Here is a 22,616-nt window from a genome sequence, read left to right as displayed (position 1 = left end):
ACATGAGTAAAACCTGTGCAACTGATTAATTTAAACTAGTGACAGGGATTTTGATTCATTACCATTCCGACATGAGCTTGGTAGAGAATATCAGACAACAAGGAAACCACTGCCGCTAACAGCAAATCAGAAACTAAGAGCACTTTACAAACAGCTTAAGCAACCTTTATGTACATTGTGGAATTCTATGCTTTCTGTCACAGGTTCCATAATACATTTTAAAATAACTTGGTTTTGCTTTGAAAATATTAAAATACCATTAGTAAACAATGCTTATTTCATCATTAAAAAAATTACCAAAGTCTTGAAACTTTTTTCTGCTCCCTTCAAATGTTAAGTAAACTTTTTAAAGAACGTTGTTTCCCTTTTAGGTGAAAGTATTGCTTTTATTTTCACCTGCTGACAGTGTTGTGACGTTGTTCAGTTTCAATGATGCTACCACAAACAAGCGGTATTTACATCTGATGTGTTTAAATTATGTTGGAGGTAACCTGCTTCTTAATATTGGAGCAACATACACAAAATGCCGTAGGAACTCAGCCAGTCAGGCAGCATCAACGGAGGGAAATAAATAGTTGACATTTCGGACCAAGGTCCTTAATCAAAATCCAGCATTTTGTGTGTGCATTATTCTGGTTTCCCAGCATCTGCAGAATCTCTTGTGTTCTTAATATTGGAGCAGTATGAACATGCTCGAAACGGTTGACAGCTCATTCATCATACATCATTAATAATTGAACCTCTATTCACAGAGGAAGGAGAGCCATTATACAAAAGTGTACACCCAGATTCTAAACAATTATTTCCTTTTTAAAGTAGCCAAGAGAACAGGCTGTATTCAGCCAGTAGCAGTGACTGGTAGTATCAGAAAGCATTTGGCTAGATCAGAGTCAGGTAGTACAGAATGCATCAAACCATGCTGTTGAAATGCCTCAACTTTTTTAAAAGCACATGTCACAGTATTTAACGTGCCTGCGACAATCAGTTTCTATTTGCAGATTCTCTCTGCTGAGTCTATTAAAGTTGCCAGCAATGTCAGAGTATTACAGATTTGCATGGCTTGCAGAAAGCTTGACCCCTTTTCACCCACCTTTGATGTTAGAGGTTACCAATCCTGTTCTTCTTGCGGTAAGGTAGTACAGATGGTCGTCGCAGGGAGTAAGAAAATGCTCAGAAATTCTTTTTGGAATATGGCGGATGAATTCTTAATAATGTAAGTTCTGAAGTAAGCTATTGTTTGTTGGAGACTTTAAAATTTGTGTGTGCATGGAAAGGTCAGGTAAATTAATTAAGCTGCCGTCCATCTATATAACTGCACTTTAGTTGCACCTTGCTCGAGTAAACAGGCAGAGAAGCTGTTTTCTAGCAAATAATGGATGGCATAAATTGCATTGAAAGTGTTAAGGGATTTCCCTAACATACCAAAGTGAGGCAGTAATGACTTCTATCGCTCTGCAAAAATTAAAAAAATATATAAAACTCAGAAGAACTGCTGTTACAAAAAGAATACCTTTTAATTTGTTCCCATAAACCACTAGTTCATCACAAAATCATCAAGTAGCAATGTTAGGATCATTTATTATCAAAGCATCAAGAGACTTAAATTACGGTGAGGATCACTTGTACACAAATGGTGAATTTATTTGCCTCAAATTGTTTCATTTGTAATCCTTTCAAATGTTATTTGTGTACCTATTACAAGTAAGTCATATTTTGCAGCAAAATACCAGAGAAAGTAATCCCATTTATCGCAACATTTTCTGTTTTTTTTTAATTCCAGATATTCAAGAGGTTTGCTTTATATCATTTCAGGGTCTTAGTTGAAAGAAACTATATTTTTCATTGAAGAACCTTATCAAATGTAATAGATCCAACACACAAAAAAACAAATCCACCAAACCAGGCTTCCATCTGATATCAAACTGTGGAGTTTGCTTGAATCAAAAGTGTATTAAATTTGGCTTCACCTTACTTTAGTGATGCTGTGGTACTTTAGCTATTGTTAAAAATGAGAATATGGACACCTGCTATTGTTACTGTGATTGTGTGGGCTGCAAGTAGTGGAGTATTAACTGTTTATTGGGTGGTGTTTTCTTGACTTTTTCTAAATTTGTTAGTTTGGTACCTTTGAAACAACAGAAATAACTTAACTAATACTGATAACAATCTCTCCCTCCTCATTAAAATAGAAAACATTTTCTGAAGGAAATAGTTAGTTACTATGTAGTCCAATCACAAACAAGAGAAAATCTCTTGAAGTCCTGATGAAGGGTCTCGGCCCAAAATGTCGACTGTACTCTATTTCATAGATGCTGCCTGGCCTGCTGAGTTCCTCCAGCATCTTGTGTGTTGCTTTACTATATAGTGATATGTTCCAATGTTCAAGGTTAAACTACATTCCATAAAATGCTTCTCTTAATTAAAGGAAGTCACATCTTAATATTGGATTTTGTTTCCACTCTAGGGTCTGAAAATTTACAATGAGATATGAGACTGATCTTAAATAAACATAAATTGGACCCTGGCCTGGCTAATATTTGCATGATTCCTACACCACCAAAACAGATACTCTTTGTACAATGTTGATATGTGAAGGTTACTATTTCAAATGTCCCTACACACAAGCATTACCTTTCAGAGTGTGACTTGATGAGGTGACATATGAATGTATACCTTTTATCGACATGGTCCTTTCAAACGATTCAATAATACACAACTATTTTGGTAAGTTATATGTTTTGGTAAAGGAGATTGAGAAGAGAAGGAAAATGGGTAACCTTAGTAAAATCTATTAAGAACATAAATAATTTATTTTGCATCACATAATAATTAATAAGTATTTTCCTTTTTTTCTATTCTTTGAGTTAGTTCTTTGGATAATCTTACAGGTAACTTGTTTAAAGGTTTAAAATGAAAATGAAATGATATCTACAACTCAAGGGTAAATAAATAGTCATCACTGAACTGTATGTCTAAACTGCTTCTTTACTTATCAGCAAATAAATTTCTTCAAATCTCCAGGCCGATGCTTTGTTTAAGCTACATTAATGTACATTTTAAATTTATTTCCAAAGCATTTCTGGAGTGGGAGGGGTTTTCTAGTTATAGTTTTCCATTTTGGCACCCTGTTAACATTGGGAACAGTTGCCCTCTAGTGTTCAAAGAAAGAATATAACCCAGGAGTCTGTGAACTTATAGAAGTGTGTTGAACCTACGAAATTAGTTCACCTTTTCTATAAATTACAATGTCACTCTCAATATCTTCTGATACTGTTATTTCTCCAGAGATCTTAAGTGTTGTTTGCTGCATTTTTGCATGAGTAATTGGTATTTACCAGTTCCATAGGCACTTCAATTTCACGAAGAGAATAATTGTTTTACTGTGTTGCATTGTGTCTTATTCCAACTTTTAGAAATAGTGTTTAGTTCATTACCGAGTTCATTGCTGAGTTTAGTGGTAATCATTTAAATTGTGGTATATTTGTTATGCGGGGAAGTTGAAAATCAATGTAGCGGGATATTGCAGTAATATTAAAGAACTATGAAAAAGAAATCCAAGTTGACTTGAAGAAACCTTTCTGAAATTCTAAACATAATCACTCTGATATGAAAGCTTTATTGCTTCATTTTACCAAAGTAAAGCTGTACCTTTATAGATAGAATATTGGTTGCAGAATTAATCTGTGCAGTACCTGTTGTTTGTGTGAAATGACTGCTGATTTGTCCTGTAGGAATCTGATTTCCACACATACATCTGTATCAAACTTTGGAACGTGTTGTGTTCATGATACATTCATTGGCTAGAAATAGTCAAATAACAACGTTAGTAAATGACCATTGCCAACTGTCATAGCTGACTGTGGAAAAGTCTGTGGTTCCTACGTTGACCTTATCAGCCACCATAGTGCCCACAAAACTGGAATGAAAACACATCGTCCTCAATTAATATGTGACAGTGGGAGATCTCTTTCTATTTATAGAGCTCAACAATTACCTATGGCTTAGTTGTTAAGCCTCCAAACTTCTTTTGTGTACAGGATATGGTGTTCCAGAAGCTCAAGAAGATTGTGCTGACTTTAAGCGTCCTGTGGGACCCAGTTGCTCCTGCATTTGTTCAATTTTTAAGAGTGATTACTATTGATACATTGCATAATAGAAAGAATATCTAGATGGCATACAAAGTAGGAGAACTTGGTAAGGATGCAGTTGGAAAGGGTCACAACTGGAGAAATAATAAATAATTCAGTCAGGTTTCAGTGGGGTGGGGAGTCACAGATTATTTCTTTTTCAAGACGGATCAATGTATCTTATTCTTCCTTGTAAAGGAGCTCAAAGGAAGTAGAAGGCCATGGTAACATTAACAACACATCACTTTGTAGGCACTGTATGACAACTCAGAAGTTCACTTGAAGTGGACAACAAAATAATTTCTGTAACCACATAATTTTGACTCTGTTATGCAACCCATACATGCGAGCACCCTGTTGAGAAACAAACCTTTGCTATCACACACAATGAGATACAGTAAACTTGAAATACTGTACATTGAATATTATTTACTCAAATAGGGCTTGAAATTTCCTGTATTATTGTGTGCTACATAATGGGAGGCCCCTGCCTGAATGGAGGCCAGAAGGTGGCAGAGAAATAGAAACATAGAAAACCTACAGCACAATACAGGCCCTTTGGCCCACAAAGTTGTGCCGAACATGTCCCTACCTTAGAAGTAACTAGGCTTACCTATAGCCTTCTATTTTTCTAAGCTCCATGTACCTATCCAAAAGTCTCTTAAAAGTCCCTATCGTATCCGCCTCCACCACCGTTGCCAGCAGCCCATTCCACACATTCATCAATCTGAGTAAAAAACTTACCCCTGACATCTCCTCTATACCTACTCCCCAGCACCTTAAACCTGTGTCCTCTTGTGTTAGCCATTTCAGCCCTGGGAAAAAGCCTCTGACTATCCACATGATCAGTGCCTCTCATCATCTTATACACCTCTATCAGGTCACCTCTCATCCTCCGTCGCTCCAAGGAGAAAAGGCTGAGTTCACTCAACCTATTCTCATAAGGCATGCTCTCCAATCCAGGCAACATCCTTGTAAATCTCCTCTGCACCCTTTCTATGGCTTCCACATCCTTCCTATAGTGAGGCGACCAGAACTGAGCACAGTACTCCAAGTGGGGTCTGACCAGGGTCCTACATAGCTGCAACATTACCTCTCAGCTCCCAAATTTAATTCCATGATTGATGAAGGCCAATACACCGTATGCCTTCTTAACCACAGAATCAACCTGCGCAGCTGCTTTGAGCGTCCTATGGACTCGGACCCCAAGATCCCTCTGATCCTCCACGCTGCCAAGAGTCTTACCATTAATACTATATTCTGCCATCATATTTGACCTACCAAAATGAACCACTTCACACTTATCTGGGTTGAACTCCATCTGCCACTTCTCAGCCCAGCTTTGCATCCTATCAATGTCCCGCAGTAACCTGTGACAGCCCTCCACACTATCCACAACACCTCCAACCTTTGTGTTATCAGCAAACTTATTAACCCATCCCCCCATTTCCTCATCCAGATCATTTATAAAAATCACGAAGAGTAAGGCAGACATCTCACCCTGCAAAAACTCATTTCAGGGAGGTAGCACCCCCACCCCACCCCCTGCAACACCATATCCCCCCCCCCCGTCCACCTCCAAGGATGAATGTAATTACTTTGTTTAGTGATTTTGTCTAATCTGTAAACCAAGTTGGGTATATGCAGCAAATGTGATATTAAAATATGTACTTATATTATATTATATTATCATGTTTACAACTTTAAGCAAGTCTACAGGGAGTTTGGCCTCATCACGTAGGACAACAATATCGTAGCTCCTTAGCAGCTAGCCAGCTAGGTTAAATAACGTTAGCTATGCTGTAATGACACCTGTTAAACTCACCTCAACATGTCTTTTACATTTTGCCCCACCATGGGTAATAGAAAAGTCACTGTTGCAAACAGTGCAGCGAGCAACACTGTCATTATTTTTGAGGTCGACTGTAAAGTCCGCCCACAGAGAAAACTGATGGGTCTACTTAGCAGGGGTCCCCAATATTTTTTGCACCGCAGACCGGTTTAATATTGACAATATTCTTACGGACCGGCCGACTGGGGGGGTTGGGGGGTGGTGTTAATCACGATCGGAATATAGGTGATAAGTCAATAGCATCATAACATTTTAAGTAACGTTTGGATATTAAACACACAGCGCGTATTTTCCCTCTATGAACATATAAAATCATTGCAACACACCAATATCGCTGAATCAGTGTGAGCCTTGGGCTTGTTTTCCTGCAACAAGATGGTCCGATCGAGGGGTGATGGGAGACAGTGATACTCGAAGGGGGTTCCTTATGTCCAGTCTATTCCGCAATTTAGTTTTCGTTGCATTCATTGCAGAAATCTCTGTTTTGCAGCGCTACAATGTTGGAAATGGAAACAACGTTTTCAGTGCTTTCATGGCTATCTCTGGATATTAAACCTTAACTTTGATCCAGAATGCCGGCAGAGATGTCATGTCAAACATACTTTTCAGCCCGCCGTCATTTGCAAGCTCAAGGAGTTGATCTTCTTCCCATGCTGACACGGATGACACGCGGGTAATGACCTCGCATGCGTTCAAGTTCAACAGTGGGCATGACAGGGAATGAGGAAAGGTGCAAATGACTCATATTGTTTCATATCGCCAAAACATATTGTTTCCTCATGGCCCGGTGGTTGGGGACCACTCTTAGCACGAAGAGAGACCAATCAGGATGCTTGCTCTCCCTCTCAAAAAAATCTATTTCCAGAATATTGTATATAATTTCCGGGCGTCAGGAAGCCACTATCGATATGCGGGAGACTCCCGGATCTTCCGGGAGAGGTGGGATGTCTGGTAAGGGTCCCAGAACAGATCCCTGAGGCACTCCACTGGTGACCAACCTCCATGCAGAATAATCCAGGAGAGCCAGCAGAGATACTGAATGGTCTCCTACGTTGGCAGAAAACACAAGAATGAAATCTTGGCTTGGAGTTTGGTGCTGAGCATCTCTGGCCTGTGATTTCACCATTGAGGCATGCCAATGATCTTGATTGACTAGATGATAGATGATAGCAGTGGCATGGGTTAGGTGGCAGTGCTGGGATCACAGAATTTACATCCTCAGGAGCTTATGCCACTTCCCAGAGAGTGGCATCTCTGTTGTCCTTGTTATTGTAGAGGATGCTTGGCCCAAAAGCAGAGCGGTGGAGATGAGTTAGTGGGGAGTGATAACGAAGAATAGACTGCAAAATAACAAGCCATAAAACATGAGAGGACAGATACTTAATGCAACAAGGCAACTGAAGGCTAGGAGCAACTGAGTGAGGCAGTTTGGCTCGATGAGTGAACAAGGGCTGTGGATGGACTCGGGGTGCTCTCTGATGCTCATGTGCACAGACTGCATGCTCATTCTGACCATCCCAGACCCCGAAGGATGTCCACCGATGGCCATGATGAAGAAGGGGTGAAAGATGGGCTCAGTAGGGGAGTCTAAGCTGCACACACGCGGTCAGGCCCAAAAGATGGCCTGCTTTGTCAGTATCTACCAGAGCTCCATGCGCGTGGAGCTGTCAGGGTGTGGAGAAGAATAAGTTGGGCTGTGGTGCTGGGAGGAGGGGCCGCTGGGAGCTTACCAGATGGAAGGCTCCTCATCTCTCTCTGGTGGTGCCATTTCCCAGATGCAGAGGACATTTGATGTGTTGGAGGTTGACTGCTCCGAAGTAGGCTCATAAGCTGTTTTTCCTCCAGCAGTCATGCTTTAGGGGCATTAAAGAAGCTCTCTTTAGTTGCCTGGGTTCTGGAGGGGTTCCCGAGGAAGGTCTTGCAGCCTGAAATAGTTCTGGCTGACAATTGCAAAGGTCGTCATATATGACACTTGTCAATATGAAGGGCCAGAGTGATGTGGCTTTCAAGGTCGGTGGTCAACTCCCAGACAGGCAGTTCATCTTTCAAGCACTTTGAGAGGCCATGATAGTAATGGGTCAGCAGCGCTTCTGCATTACAGCTATAGTCTGCCATGAGGGTTTTGAATCCCATGGTGTAATCCAGCACCAAGCAAGAGCCTTTACGCAGGTGAAGTATCCAATCTGCTGCCTCTTTTCCACTCTCGGATGGTCAAAAACACAGCGCATCTCAGGGGTGAAATCCTCATATCTGTTGCAAATGGCAATCTGGTTGTCCCAGGTCAGAGCTCAGCTAGCCCATAAAGAGATCACAAAGGCATACTTGGCTTGGCCCATAAAATACAGAGACAGCTGAGGCGCAAAGTGCAAGTCACACTGGGACGGGAATTTGTGGTATTAGTTTGGAGATCCGTCAAAGGTTTTGGGAACTGGAATCTGGGGCTCAGAGAGGACTAGTGCGGGGTAGTTGTATTGAGGTTGAGAGTTGTTGGAGAGTGGTGAGCAGGTAGCAGGTTCCTGCTGCTTCTGGATCATGTTCTCATGTCAATGGGCAAATTCCATTAGGCAAGCACACACTGCTGGGGCAGTCACTGCTTCTTGTCAGGAAATGTAGAGGAGGCTTGACTCAAAGGCAGAGCAGCAAAGACAGCTCAGCAGTAAGCGATGACTTTAAATATAAACAGTAAAGTAGTAAAACAGAGGAGACCACAACACAAGAGAGAACAGATACTAAACTTACAGGCAACACAGTAACTGATGCAAGGAGCAACTGATTGAGGCTGGCTGGTTCGATGAGCGAACAAGGGCTGTGACTGAGAGCTGGGTTTAAATTGACTCGAGGTAGTGAGTTGGAAACCAGTGGCAGGTGATTCCTGTTAGCTGGGTGGAGGCTGGGAGGTGCCTGTCCATGCAGGCTTGACAGTCATGTCTTGGTGCACAGATGGCTAAAATGCCAGGAATCCCTGCTGGCCCCAATTGGACACTGGTATCCAGAGCCCTGATGACAGTTGTTTCCGGTTTAGCTGCATAGATATTTATTACGTCTATTCAGTGATATTTACTGGGTGTTCTCTGCACCATGTCTAACTATGTGTACGAATGGAATTCTCCACCATTGTATTGTCTTTAGTGCACTCTTGGGATCTTTCTCTTTGTACCTGTTTCATGTTGCAGCCAAATAAAATTCTGGTTAGGCCATGCTTGGCATATTGTGTGCAGTTGTGGTTGCCCCATTACTGGAAGGGTAGGAAGCCTTTAGAGAGGGTGCAGATTTGGTTTACCAGGATATTGCCTGGAATCGAGTGTGTGAAGAATCAACGGAAGTCAGAGAAATGTTTCCACTGGAGCATCGGAGACTGAGGGGAGGCCTGGTAGAAGTTTAAATTAGTATATTAGTGTGCTATTGCCACAAGTCCTGAGAGACAGTGCAAAACCTGTCATGCATATTGTTCATGCAGATCAATTCATTACAACACCAGGTCAAGTTAGTACAGGGTAAAACAATAGCAGTGCAGAATAAAATGTTTCAGTTACAGAGAAAGTGTAGTGCAGGCAGACAACAAAGTGCAAGGTCATAATGAGATAGAATGTGCGGCCAAGAGTACATCTTATCAAACAACACATCCAGGAGTCTTTATAACAGCAGGATAGTAGCTGTCCTTGAACCAGGTGGTACTTGCTTTAAGGCTTCTGTATCTTAGGCCCACTGGGAAGGGAGAGAAGAGCAAATGTCCTGGTTGAGTGGGGTCTTTGTTTACGCAGGCTGGTTTACCTAGGCAGCAAGAAGTGTAGATAGAAGCAACGGAGGGGAGACTGGTTTCTGTCACAACTTTCTGCAGTTTCCTGTGGTCACGGGCAGAGGAGATGTCATAACAAACGATGATGCATCTAGTCAAGATGCTTTCTATGGTGCATTGCTAAAAGTTGGTGAGAGTTGATAGGGATTTCAAACTTCCTTTAGTTTCCTGAGGAAACTGAGGTGCCAGTGAAATGTTAACAAGGAGGTCCATAGCCAGTGCTATTGTTTTGCTGCCATTATTGGAAAGGTTGTTGACATGATACCCATGTCATAAGGTTCTCTGTCTCCTTATTAGTGGTATCATATGCAAACTTGTAGATGGAGTTCAAGCAGAATTTGACTACGCAGTTGTGAGTGCATAGGGAATAGAGCAGGGGGCCGAAGACAACCTTTTGGAATCCCACTGTTGTGAGATATTTCTGCCTAACCATACTGATCATGATCTGTTGGTCAATGAATGGAGGATCCAGTTGCAAAATGAAGTGTTGAGTTTGGAGTTGAGCTTGCTTGGAATTATACTATTGAAGGTGGAGCTGCAGTCAATAAGCAATTGTCTAACGTAAGTGCCTCTTCTGTCCTAATGTTCCAGAGATGAGTCTACAGCCAGGGACATGGTATCTGTCATAGACCTGTTTCGGCAGTGTGTCAAGGTTGTCTGGGAGACTGTTGGTAATACGTGGCAGGACCAGCCTCTCAAAACACTTCATGGTCGTGGATGACAGAGCCTCTGGGTTGTAGTCATGTTTTTCTTTGTTATTGTGGTCATAGTGCTAGGAACCTCAGACTGAAGCAGGGAGAAGTCTGTAAATACAAAGACATGCCAGGAGCACAAGCTGGTCAGATGTTTTGTAACTTTTTATAAAATTACGACAGGCATAGATAGGCTAGATCATAGAGACATACAGCATGGAAACAGGCTCATTAGCCCAACTGGTTCACGCTGCCAAGATGCCCATTCAAGCCAGTACAATAAGCCAACATTTTCCCATAGCCTTCTAAAGCTTTCCCATCATTGTACCAAGATGTTGCTAGACAGTCAGGATCTTGTTTCCAGGGTAGAAGTGTCAAATATTAGAGGATGTGAATTTAGGGTGAGAGAGAGATACTTAAAGGTCGTGCACAAGGTAAGTTTTTTTTTACACAGATACCTGAAACAGGCTGCCAGAGGAAGTGGTGGAAGCAAATACAACAATGGGATTGAAAGGGCTTTTAGATAGACATGTGAGTATGCAGGGAAAGAAGGGGCATGGATCATATGCAGACAGAAGAGAATTAGTTTAATATGGCATAGTGTTCAACACAGACTTCACAGGCCCAAGGGCCTGCTCCTGTCCTGTGCACTGTGATGTTCTTTAGTGGTAGTGCTGTCTTGATTTGTCATTTTGCTTTGAGGACACAAATGAAAGGTGCACAAATCTCCTCAGCCAATAATCCCAGCGTCTTTGAATGGGATATATTCACTGCCTGGCACCGTACTTACCTGATGAGCAGTCGTATTTTACTGAAATTGCTTCAGAGTGTTGTATTGCCACCATTGCAGGGACAGAGCAATGTTGTAAAGTTCAGTTCATTGTGCAAATCTGTCACAATATCTTTTCCAAAATTCATAGTGCTGAATCTATAATATTTTAACTATTAAGTACTTTAAGCTCACCACGTTGTCACCAATTGTTTCACCCAACCTTTGCTTACCTATACTAACTTTTTAACTTTAAGCAGTTTCGATCATGATCCTAACTTCTGTATTATTTTATCCAGAGCTGTTAAATCACTAAGTGTGTAACTTAAGTTTATTACATAGACAGTTAGGATGATGTGTCTTTTGGGTCACTCTTGCAGTGTTACTCTGCCATATTGCCAAAAGGAGAAAGAGCCAAAGGCAGAATGGTAAGAGGGAACGGGTCAACAAAGAGGTGCAAGCATGCGTTATTCTCAGCCTGTCAATCACAAAAGACTGGACGATGGGGTGGGAGGGTGGAGGAGGTAACACTCAATGAACGTGAAGATAAGGTGTTTTAATAGCGTCATATTTATAGTTTCAGCCCTACAATTGGCTACAGTCTCAGTCTACGAAATTCCAGTTGAAGGTAATTCATGGGGATAAGGAGAAAGTTGCTCCTGCCAGTTATCTGCTGCTGTTAGTGATCAGCATGTGCTACTTTTCCTGCAAGAGGCAATGAAATGTAGTCATCAGTCATGGAGAATATTGATAGGTATATAGTTATTGCTATGTGTGCAGTTTCTGTGAAGTAGATGAGGATAGAAGCAGGACTGTTGTATGAGGCGACGGTACCTGTTAATATTGGATATGAGTACTGATAATATTGTTGATAATTGAGGGGAGGGACTGCATTGCATTGTACATCTGAAAAATCTTTTTGTTGAACTTGCCTACATCTGTGAGTTTATTGAAAATTTTCCAGCCTACATTAAAACATAAGATACAGGAGCATAACTAGTCCATTCCGTTCATTGAGTCTGCCCCACTATTCTATCATTGGCAGATTTATTATCCCTCTCAACACCATTCTCCTGCCTTCTTCCCATAATCTTTGCTGCCCTGACTGATCAAGGACTTACCAAGCTCTGCTTTAAATATTCCCAATGACTTGGCCTCCACAGCCATCTGTGACAATGAATTCCACAGAGTCATCATCCTCTGGCTAAAGATGTTCCTCCTCATCTCCGTTCTAAAGGAACGTCCTTCTTTTCTGAGGCTGTGCCCTCTGGTACTTGACCTTCCACTATTGGAAACATCCTCTCCACATCCACTCTATCTACACCTTTCAATATTTGTTTGGTTTAAATGAGATCCAGCCACTCCCCCCCCCCCACCCCACATTGTTACAAACGTCAATGTGTACAGGCCCAGAGCTATCAAACACTTCTCATATTCTTAGATAAGGGGCCCACAACAGCTCACAATATTCCAAATGCGGTCTGACCAATGTCATAAAAAGCCTTATTAATGTCTTCAGTGATTAGCTCCAGGTATCCACCTCCATGTACTGGCTGTGTGCTGTGTTTCCTGGCAGACAGCCTGCATGACAGGTACTCATTACATGAGCAGCCCTTTTCATTTCCAGTAAGATCCTATGTGCAGTACTGGAAAAGTACAGTATAGAGACTGTTCAGTCCTTATTTCTGCTACATCTCTGACCAAATGCATTTATTGCTACATTCACTTCCATTAATTATGGAAAGCAAAACACAATGGAGATCTCCTCTTTTAACTTTAAACTTTAAATAGAATGGCGTGACTGCGATTAGCATCAGTGACTACTTCATGTGCTGCTGCCCTCCCTGCTTCCCGGTTCTATTCACCTTAATCGTGGTAAGACTATGACAATTATTGTGAAAAGCATGTGTCACATGTTCATTCTGCCAGTCCTGGGTCAACAAGGTGCAGGTTAACCAATTGTTGAATTTTCTGTGTCCATTTTCAGGCACTTATTCCCTATTATATTGTTAAATGCATTTGAGCTGAAGTTCATTGCTTATTGTCATGAAATGTAGTAGTTTCAAACTGAGCCAATGCAACAATATTTGACCTTGGCTGCCACCTTATCCATTAACACAAGGCAAGTCATTGTGCCTTTTTGTTGACAGTACTTTATACTTTATACTTTATTGTCACCAAACAATTGATACTAGAACATACAATCATCACAGCGATATTTGATTCTGTGCTTCCCACTTCCTGGATATCAAATAGATAGTAAATATTAAAAATTTTAATTATAAGTCATAAATAGAAAATAGAAAAATGGAATGTAAGGTAGTGCAAAAAAACTGAGAGGCAGGTCCAGATGTTTGGATGATACGGCCCAGATCCGGGTCAGGATCCATTCAGCAGTCTTATCACAGTTGGAAAGAAGCTGTTCCCAAATCTGGCCATACGAGTCTTCAAGCTCCTGAGCCTTCTCCCGGAGGGAAGAGGGACGAAAAGTGTGTTGGCTGGATGGGTTGTGTCCTTGATTATCCTGGCAGCACTGCTCCGACAGCATGTGGTGTAAAGTGAGTCCAAGGACGGAAGATTGGTTTGTGTGATGTGCTGCACCGTGTTCACGATTTTCTGCAGCTTCTTCCAGTCTTGAACAGGACAACTTCCATACCAGGTTGTGATGCACCCTAGAAGAATGCTTTCTACGGTGCATCTATAAAAATTAGTGAGGGTTTTAGGGAACAGGCCAAATTTCTTTCGTTTTCTCAGGAAGTAAAGGTGCTGGTGGGCCTTCTTGGCAGTGGACTCCGCTTGGTTGGACCACGTCAGGTCATTTGTGATATTGACCCCAAGGAACTTAAAGCTTTTGACCTGTTCCACTTGCGCACCACCGATGCAAATTGGGTCGTGCAGTCCACTACTGCTTCCGAAGTCAACAACCAATTCCTTCGTCTTGCTGACATTGAGGAATAGGTTATTGTCTTTGCACCATGCCACCAGGTTCTCTGTAGTCAAACTATCTAGCAGCTACGGGCCATATGAAATAAGCACGCATGGAAATATAAACATATATGTGACTGCAGAGAAAGTGTCTTGACTTTATTTGAAAGGCAGGCAGAGAAGAACAGATAAATGAATATTTGATGTTGCAGGTTCGTCGAGCATGGCATTTAGCTTACATTACATTTCATTATCGAGGTGACATTCTCAATGCACAGAGGTTGGTGCTTCTGTCCAGGTTTGCTCGCAATTATATAGCTCTGCACCCCCGCACCCTGCCCCCCATCCACGCCTCCATCCTGATGGGCTACCCCTTCAGTTGATCTTTGAGTTCTGTTGGCCCGTGTTTCTTTTGGCTTTTAGGCATTCATAGATGGTGTCTATGTTTGTAGATAGGGATATGTTTGATTATGGAGTTGTCAAAAGAAAACCACACTTCTAAAAGTTCTCGTGCCTGCTTTGTGTTTGCCTGTGCCAGAACCCCAGCGTTGCCCCAGTTAAAGTGGTGGCCTTCTTGGTCTTCATGTATCGAGATCAGCAGCAGTGGATCATGTCTTTGTACTGCCAGTTTTTGTTCTTGAGACAAGCGTACTTAACGTCACTGTTGGTTTGTCAGCAATTGTGATGCCGTGAGGTTTGAGCAGTTGAGCTGTCACTTCTGAAATATTCTGGGTGTAGGGCAAGATTGTGTGTGGTTGGGCAAAGTAGCAACTGACTCATGTTCCTGGATTACTTGGCATGTGAAGAACATTAGAGCATCTGTCTACCCGAATGGTACACACATGGACCAGGTATTGAACTACCATAACAGTACCATAACTACCCAGCCTGCCACAAGAAAAGCTACATTCACACCTTATTTAAGAGAGCACAAGCACAGTGCAACACCACCAAACTTCAGGCTGGGGAAGAGAAGCCCTTCTTCGAAGTGTTCCAGAGCAACAGTTACCCATGGAATTTCATCAAGAAGTGCTTCCTAAGGAGAGAAGTTTCGCAGATCCTACTCAACATGCATTGAAGAAGCAACCTGGCCCTTCATCAAGAATATCTGGCAAAGGGCCAGACAGGACATAAACTCTGAACTGATTTACAGGAACACAAATGGATGGTACAGAGACATGATCCACTGTCGCTGATCTCGATATAAGAAGACCAAGGACACCACTTTAACTGGGACACAGCGGAGGTTCTGGCGCAGGTAAACACAAAGCAGGCATGAAATTTTTTAGAAACGTGGTTCTCTTCAGATAACTATGAATAAACATATCAAAATAGACGCCATTACAAACCCCTAAGAGCCAAAGAAACAGGAGTCAATAAAATTCAAAGATCAATTGACTGTCAGGACTGAGGTAAGTGAACGGGGACCTATATAAACACAACCACTCCCAGAGAGAAGCACCAACAACTGCGCACTGAGGATGACGCCTCGACTGCTGATGAAATGTCAAGCTCTGTGAACACTGCAAAATCAAACACCTCAACCCGAACTACCAATATTCACCACTATCCTAGATAAATGAATATAGCAATCTTTAACAGCTGTTCCTGGACCTTTATTCTTAAGCAGGTAACATAAAGTACATACTCTAACTCTAACAGAGATCACTGTTATCCAACTTACTGAACACCAATTGCAGGTATATACTGACACTGATAGAAGCTATGCCCTATCATGTTGACCTTTTGATCAGACATTATAAGAGAAGGAATGATAGGGAACACAGTCAGAAAAGTACGCAGCCTGTAATTTTTCAGTGTATTCCTGTCAAGTAGTACCTTTTACTCAGAGCCCTTACTTGGAGAATCTCTGGTTATGTGTAATTTTATATAATAATCCCAAACTTTATGAATTTTGCATAATTCCATTACAAAAAGCCCACAAAGGAAATTTTGCCCAATGACTTCCAAGTGAGGATGAACTAATGGTATCTGATGTGTTGTTGTATCTGACCTGCCCTTCCTGAATGTTACATCTGTTTCACTTTAACTTGCATGAGTATGGATAACTACTGACTGTGAAGCCTGATAACTGAAGCAGCTGTTAGCTGTTAAATTATTATGAGGAGAAATATTTTGCTAGGTTGTCCAATTCAGCTGAATGTTAGATTTTCAATTACAAAGGGAATGCTGTTTCTAGCAATTTGGAACTACCATGTTGAACAAATATAGATTAAAACTGTGCCTTTCTTCAGGCTACGGGAACAATGGGAGCTAAAAGCAGTAATGGGAATTTGGAGATGATGCAGACAGATTTGTTCCTCGGTGCCTGATAGTCTTATTAAAATGCTACATGAGTCAGATGCTTTGTAGAAAGCTGAAATGTGGATTTTCTACAATCTCATGCTTGCCTGATAAACTTATTACTCTTCTATCAGGTGTATGATTGAAATCATGTTTAGTCTGGTTGCTCTTGGCAATTCAATACCTTTAGCACTTTCTGAAAAAATTAAATGTTTGTCACTTCACACATCAAAACAAAGAAATATATTGTCAAACATACTACGTGTATTCTCCACTGAGATCGCCTAAAATCTACAGCTTGTTGATTGTACCTCATTATTAGAAACTGTGTCAGCCCTGTCCATGAGATTTATGATTTATGTTAGCTTTGCAAAACCTTAAACATCCATGGGTACAAGAGGAGTTGGATAGTTCTTCAGTTTCATTTAACTTCAAGCTTAAAATATATGAACTGAAAACCAAAGTCAAAGCAACGGATCCTTCAAGAGCCGCGACCTCCCCTTATCCCTGTAATCATCATCACATCCTCTACAGAACAGAATACTGATGAATCAGAAAGCACAAAGACATGTGCCTGTTTACTGGCCATTGTAAATCGCGCTCAGTGTGTGGATGAGTGGTGGAGTGTTGAAGGGATGTGGGTGGATTGGGGAGGAAAGTCCATAAGATATAAGAGTAGACTTAGGCCATTTGTGGCCCATTAAGTTTGCCCCACCATTTGATCCTGACTGATTTATTTTCCCTCTCAACCTCAGTCTCCTGCCTTCTCCCTGTAACATTTGACACCCTTACTAATCAAGAACCTATCAACCTCCACTTTAAATACGCCCACAGCTGTCTGTGGCAATGAATTCCATAGATTCTATTTCAGAAAATCCATAGATTCTCTGGCTAAAGAAATTCCTCCTTACCTCTTTTCTGGAGGGACACCCTTCTATTCTCAGGTGGTGCCCTCTGGTCCTTGGGTCCTAGACTTTTCCACAGTGTGAAAAATCCTCTCCGATGTCTGCTCTGTCTTGGTCTTTCAATATCCAATAGGTTTCAATGAGATCCTCTTATTCTTATAAACTCCATTGAGTACAGACCCAAACCCAAACCCATCCAATACTCCCCACGAATTAACCCTTTCACTCCTGGCATTATTCTTGTGAAAATCCTCTGGAATTTATCCAATGCCAGCACACCCATTCTTAGAGGTGGGGCTCAGAGCTACTCACAATACCCCAAATGCGGTCTGACCAATGCCATCTTCTTGGTACTGCCATCAGGGAGGATGTACAAGAGCCAAAAGATCCACACTCAATGATTTAGGAACAGTTTCTACTCCTCTGTCATCAGATTTCTGAATGGTTGATTTACCCATGAACACTAACTTATCAATCCTTTCTTTGTACTCTTTATCTATTGCAATTTATAGTTATTTCATGATGTTGCACTATAATGCTGCTGCAGTTTAACACATTACACATCATATTATAAACCAAGTTTATAATAAACCTGATTCTGATTCCAAATGTTGAAATTTTTGAGAAAAAGCTAAAAATCAATTCATGTCTTTTTTTATATTTTAATGGAAGTGGAGGAGTTGGAAATATTCAGTTTCAATGGAAATACTTTCATCATGAAGGTGAAAGATGATGTTCTGTTTCATTTTTTTTCTAAAGAAGAATCAAACAATTGTAGGAAAACAGATGGTCAAGCACCATTTGCAAAGCCAGATTGTCATTTAAAATAATCCATTCAGCATATTGAGGGAAGAATGCGTTTATTTAAAATGCTTTTAATGGCTTATAATTGGTTGTACAAGACCACATGAAATACTGGACCTTTAGTAAAACAGCTTGTCTGTATAACTATGTTGGGCTCTCTTGTATTTTTTTTCTACAGATTAGATCTCTTTGATGGGGATGTGTGGCAGTGGTAGTGGATCTCTCCAGGTTTATCGCCGCGTCATTTGAAAATGGCCCGAAGTTCAGCTTCAGGGGAAATTGACCAAGTTTCCACTGAGTGATCACCTGCAGAAACCCAGCAGAGAGTTGCTCCAATTGCTTCAACCTGTCAGCTTTGCAGAAGATAAAGAGTAATTGTTTCTGCAATGGTTACATGAGCTGCGGTGACATACTGGCAGACGTTGTTTGTATTCAGTTCATTGACAACTCATCAAAGGGAAGAGAGGCAGGAACAGGTGCCCGGATCAAATCATGAATTTTTTCATGAAGTTTCCTCGGCATTTGCGGAGGATGGTATTCTTACTGGCAGCCTTCTGCATGGTGAGTGTTATTATATCAGCTTATTACCTTTATAGTGGTTACAAGCAGGAGCTGGAGCTTTCTAAACCAACCTCGGAACAAGATTGCAGAGATCCAAAACTTTTGCTGTACAGATCATTTGAAATGAAGACTGCAAAACCGATTGACACATCCAGAACAGACCCCATGGTTCTGGTATTTGTTGAGACACAATATTCACAGCTTGGACAGGAGATTGTGGCAATTTTGGAGTCAAGCCATTTTAAGCACCACACAGAAATTGCCCCTGGCAAAGGGGACCTGCCAGCCCTAACAAATAAGGACAGGGGAAGATATGCACTTGTTATATATGAAAATATTTTAAAATATGTGAATATGGACTCATGGAATAGAGAGCTGCTTGATAAATACTGCATGGAGTATAATGTTGGCATTATAGGTTTTCACAAAGCCAATGAAAATAGTTTTCTGAGCTCACAGTTGAAAGGTTTCCCACTGAACCTGCACACCAACCTTGCTTTGAAGGATTGCTGTATCAACCCACAATCTCCTTTGCTGCGCATTACCAAAGCTAAAGAAATTGAGAGAGGCCCACTTCCAGGAGAGGACTGGACTGTGTTCCAATTCAATCACTCCACTTACCAGCCTGTGTTACTTGCCAAACCAAGATTGACTGAAAACACTCCTCACCAGATCACTGACGATGTTCTTCAAGCCACGGTTGTTCAGGACCTGGGACTGCTAGATGGTATTCAACGAATCTTGTTTGGAAACAACCTCAACTTTTGGCTGCACAAACTTATTTTCGTGGATGCAATTGCTTTCCTTACAGGGAAGAAGTTGTCGCTCTCCCTGGAAAGGTACATTCTTGTGGATATTGATGACATATTTGTGGGAAAAGAAGGAACAAGAATGAATGTCAATGATGTGAAGGTAAGGAAAGCACTTCAATGTATGTAATGGTCTGACCTTCAGTTTCTTTCAAATATTACTTGTTATATGATCTCACTCAGTGTATAGTGTACAAAATGATTCTGAAGTGTCAATGCAATAGAATCCTTTCAGAAAACGAAAAGAAACTTCAGAGTAGGCTGGTTACCTTTTACTTACTCAAATATTCATCCTATTGGTGAACTTTGTTCCTCTTGGCAGAAACAACCATTAGCTACTACTGAAGGGTCAATGGCTTACTGCTTAAGAAACAAAAAAGAAAAGAAATTGATTTTGTTTTCCGGTGGTTCTTTGCCTTTGCTTAATGTGACTGAGAGAGACCTTGACATCTTGTTGAAAACAGAACATGTGGCTTGATATTGGCTAATGGTTTGGTACAAATGATGCAAATAATTATCCTTCAGGTCTTCATGCAGTGGAGTTCTCACTTGTAGGAATGTGGAGCTAGTAATGGATTTTCACAAAGACTGTATTCAGGTAACTGGTTGCCCACTTGCTGGAAAGCCTGACAATTGTTGCTTGGGTTTCACTGTCAGCTGCAATGAAGGTGAAAACTTACTGTGTTGAACCATGTTTTCTGTAAAGTAATCTGTTCAGTAGTTCAGAAGAGTGAAGAAGATGCTAAGTGTGTGTATATAATAAAGAACTTCAGTTTCCAGTGTGCATTGTGGACAGTTCACTGAGAACTGGAAGGGATATTGGTGAACAGGTCATACACATGCTCTTGGCAGGCTGAAGAGTCCCAAGTAAAAAGTGGTCGGGCTGAAGCCATTCTGTGAATCTGTAAATAAAATAGTTCTAGCAGTTTTATCCACACATGTTTGTCTTTGTTAAAATACAACCATAACCATGTGGATCCTGATTGCTTAGAAATTCAATCACATAGCACTATTTTTGGTGCCATATGATTAAAGATTTACCTGCAGTGTATTCAAATGGCATAAGCGCAACTTGTAAGTTGTCTCTCGTACTCTACATGTTCAAATGGGCCGTTAGGATCTCAAGTTGCACCTGTGCATCCAGCATAATTCCTGTTTTGTATGTAAGAGTCTCTGTGCTGCAAGTTAGCAGAAGTAGGGCTATAAACAGAGCTTTCCTTATTGGAAGCAATAACTGTCCATTAAACAGTAGTGTCTGGTGCAAAGACGTAACATATGGCGGACAAAATTCCTAAAGGCAGACAGCATCACTTCTCCTGTAAAAGGAAAATCAATTCATACAGACTGTTAAAAATTTCCATACCTGAAAATATGCAATTAGTTAACAATATGCAATTATAAATTCAGCCAATTGTAAATGTACTCATTCTCTAGGTCTGTTTATTTCATGAACTCCGCCCTGCAACTTGTGATTGACATTTTGGTCCATTACGGAATGTCTTCAACTCAGTCATAATCATCTCTACTTGAGTACTTCTTAATGCTATCCATCTTTATGCCAGTGCTTTACCTGACTCCTGCTTCTGCTCTAACTCACTGCAGACACTCTGACACCCGCTTAACTGCAACCACTCATGATGTCTGAAAGCTATTTCCTCTTACTTTCTTGTCCATATCCAACTTTCTCGACTCTGATATGAAAGTCATCAGTCTATCTGTCCATCTCCTGATGTACTGCATTTGGCCGAAATTAAACATTTTACAGAAACATATCATTCTTCAGAAGATCTTAAGCACTTTGCAACCGCCTGTACATTACAGTGCACTCATCTGGCAAAGCATCCCAGTTAACTGCACCTTTATGAGCCCATTCAGCAATTGTATGAACAGGAAAAACCTTACAGGCATTGAGCATTTCCCCAGAAGTAATAGTCTTGACTTCCCTGACTGCAGCAACTTATCCAAACAGTAGTTCCTTGTTGTTGCGGCTTGAGTTGGGTTTGTTGTGTCCCACTTGTTTGTGACCCTAGTAGTGTCACAGCTTCTCCCTAAAAATTCTTGTGATGCTGTTCAAGCAGATTGCAGCATCTTTGAAATGGTTGACTTTAAAGTTTGTGAAGTTATTCTGAAATTGCTAAATCACGTGGTAATTGTCTTTCACTGGCCTCAGATTCAGAAAGTATTTTCGTCAAGGACACTTTCCTGTATTTCCCATACAAGAACACTGTATTGCTCTTACATTTCACTGTCATTCTTACATGCTGCACTCCTGAACTGCAGTGAAATAGATTGTCTCTCAAGCAAATAGTCAATACTGCAAATCCACCTCTCTCAATCAAGGCCCTAAAGATTCTCTTTATGACTTGGAATCTACAGCTATTATTATATCACCTGCTTTTCATGAAATCCTTTCCCCTGTCTAAAGATATTATGTTCCCATTTCCTGCCAAACTATTTCTCCACAACTTTTGGCTTTTGAGTTGGTGCTTCAAGTACCTAGGAGTAGATAAAATCAAGGGCTTGTCATGGTCCAACCGTGCAGATGTCATGGTCAAGAAAGCTTCCACAGGGGATGAAAGAAATTTAGTATGACCCCTTTGACTCCCATCAATTTTTATGAAAGCCCCATCAAAAGAATCCTATCCAGATACATCATGGGTTGGTATGGCAACTGGTCTACAGTGTCCAAAGGAAACTACACAGAGTTGTGGACACAGCTCAGCTCATTATGAAGCCAGCCTCCTCTCCATGAACTCTGTCTATACTTCTTACTACCTCATATTACCTCAGTAAAGCAGCCAGCATAAATACAGACCCTTCCCACCTCAAACATTATCTCTTCTTCTCTCTCCAAAGGGCAGAAAATACAAAAGCATAAGTACACAGCACCAGGCTCAAGGACAGCGTCTGTCCCACTGACTACTGAATGGTTCATTGGTAAAAGATGCACTCTCGACTCTCAGTCTTCCTCGTTATGTTTTCTCCCCTTGTCCACTGTCACTGCATGTTCTCTGTAGCTGTTGCACTTCATTCTTTATCAGTTATTGTTTCACCCTGTGTTACCAAAATGCA

At 41.1% G+C, this 22,616-nt stretch overlaps 1 protein-coding gene across 9 annotated transcripts in view; it reads left to right on the top strand.

Moving 5' to 3' along the window:
- Positions 1-22,616, top strand: part of ndst3 (N-deacetylase/N-sulfotransferase (heparan glucosaminyl) 3) — a 1,028,434-nt gene that overhangs the window by 751,955 nt on the left and 253,863 nt on the right. For all 9 annotated transcript variants that reach the window (XM_063043575.1, XM_063043576.1, XM_063043578.1 and 6 more), the window contains one exon: positions 18,353-19,647. In XM_063043575.1, coding sequence (XP_062899645.1) covers positions 18,667-19,647 — 981 coding nt within the window. In that variant the 5' untranslated portion in view covers positions 18,353-18,666. The remainder of the gene's footprint in view (positions 1-18,352; positions 19,648-22,616) is intronic.

This window comes from Mobula hypostoma, chromosome 3 (genome assembly GCF_963921235.1).
Source record: "Mobula hypostoma chromosome 3, sMobHyp1.1, whole genome shotgun sequence".
In the NCBI taxonomy this organism is placed as follows: Eukaryota; Metazoa; Chordata; class Chondrichthyes; order Myliobatiformes; family Myliobatidae; genus Mobula; species Mobula hypostoma.
The sequence above is the reverse complement of the archived record's forward strand: the minus strand, read 5'-3'. Positions and strand labels throughout refer to the sequence as shown.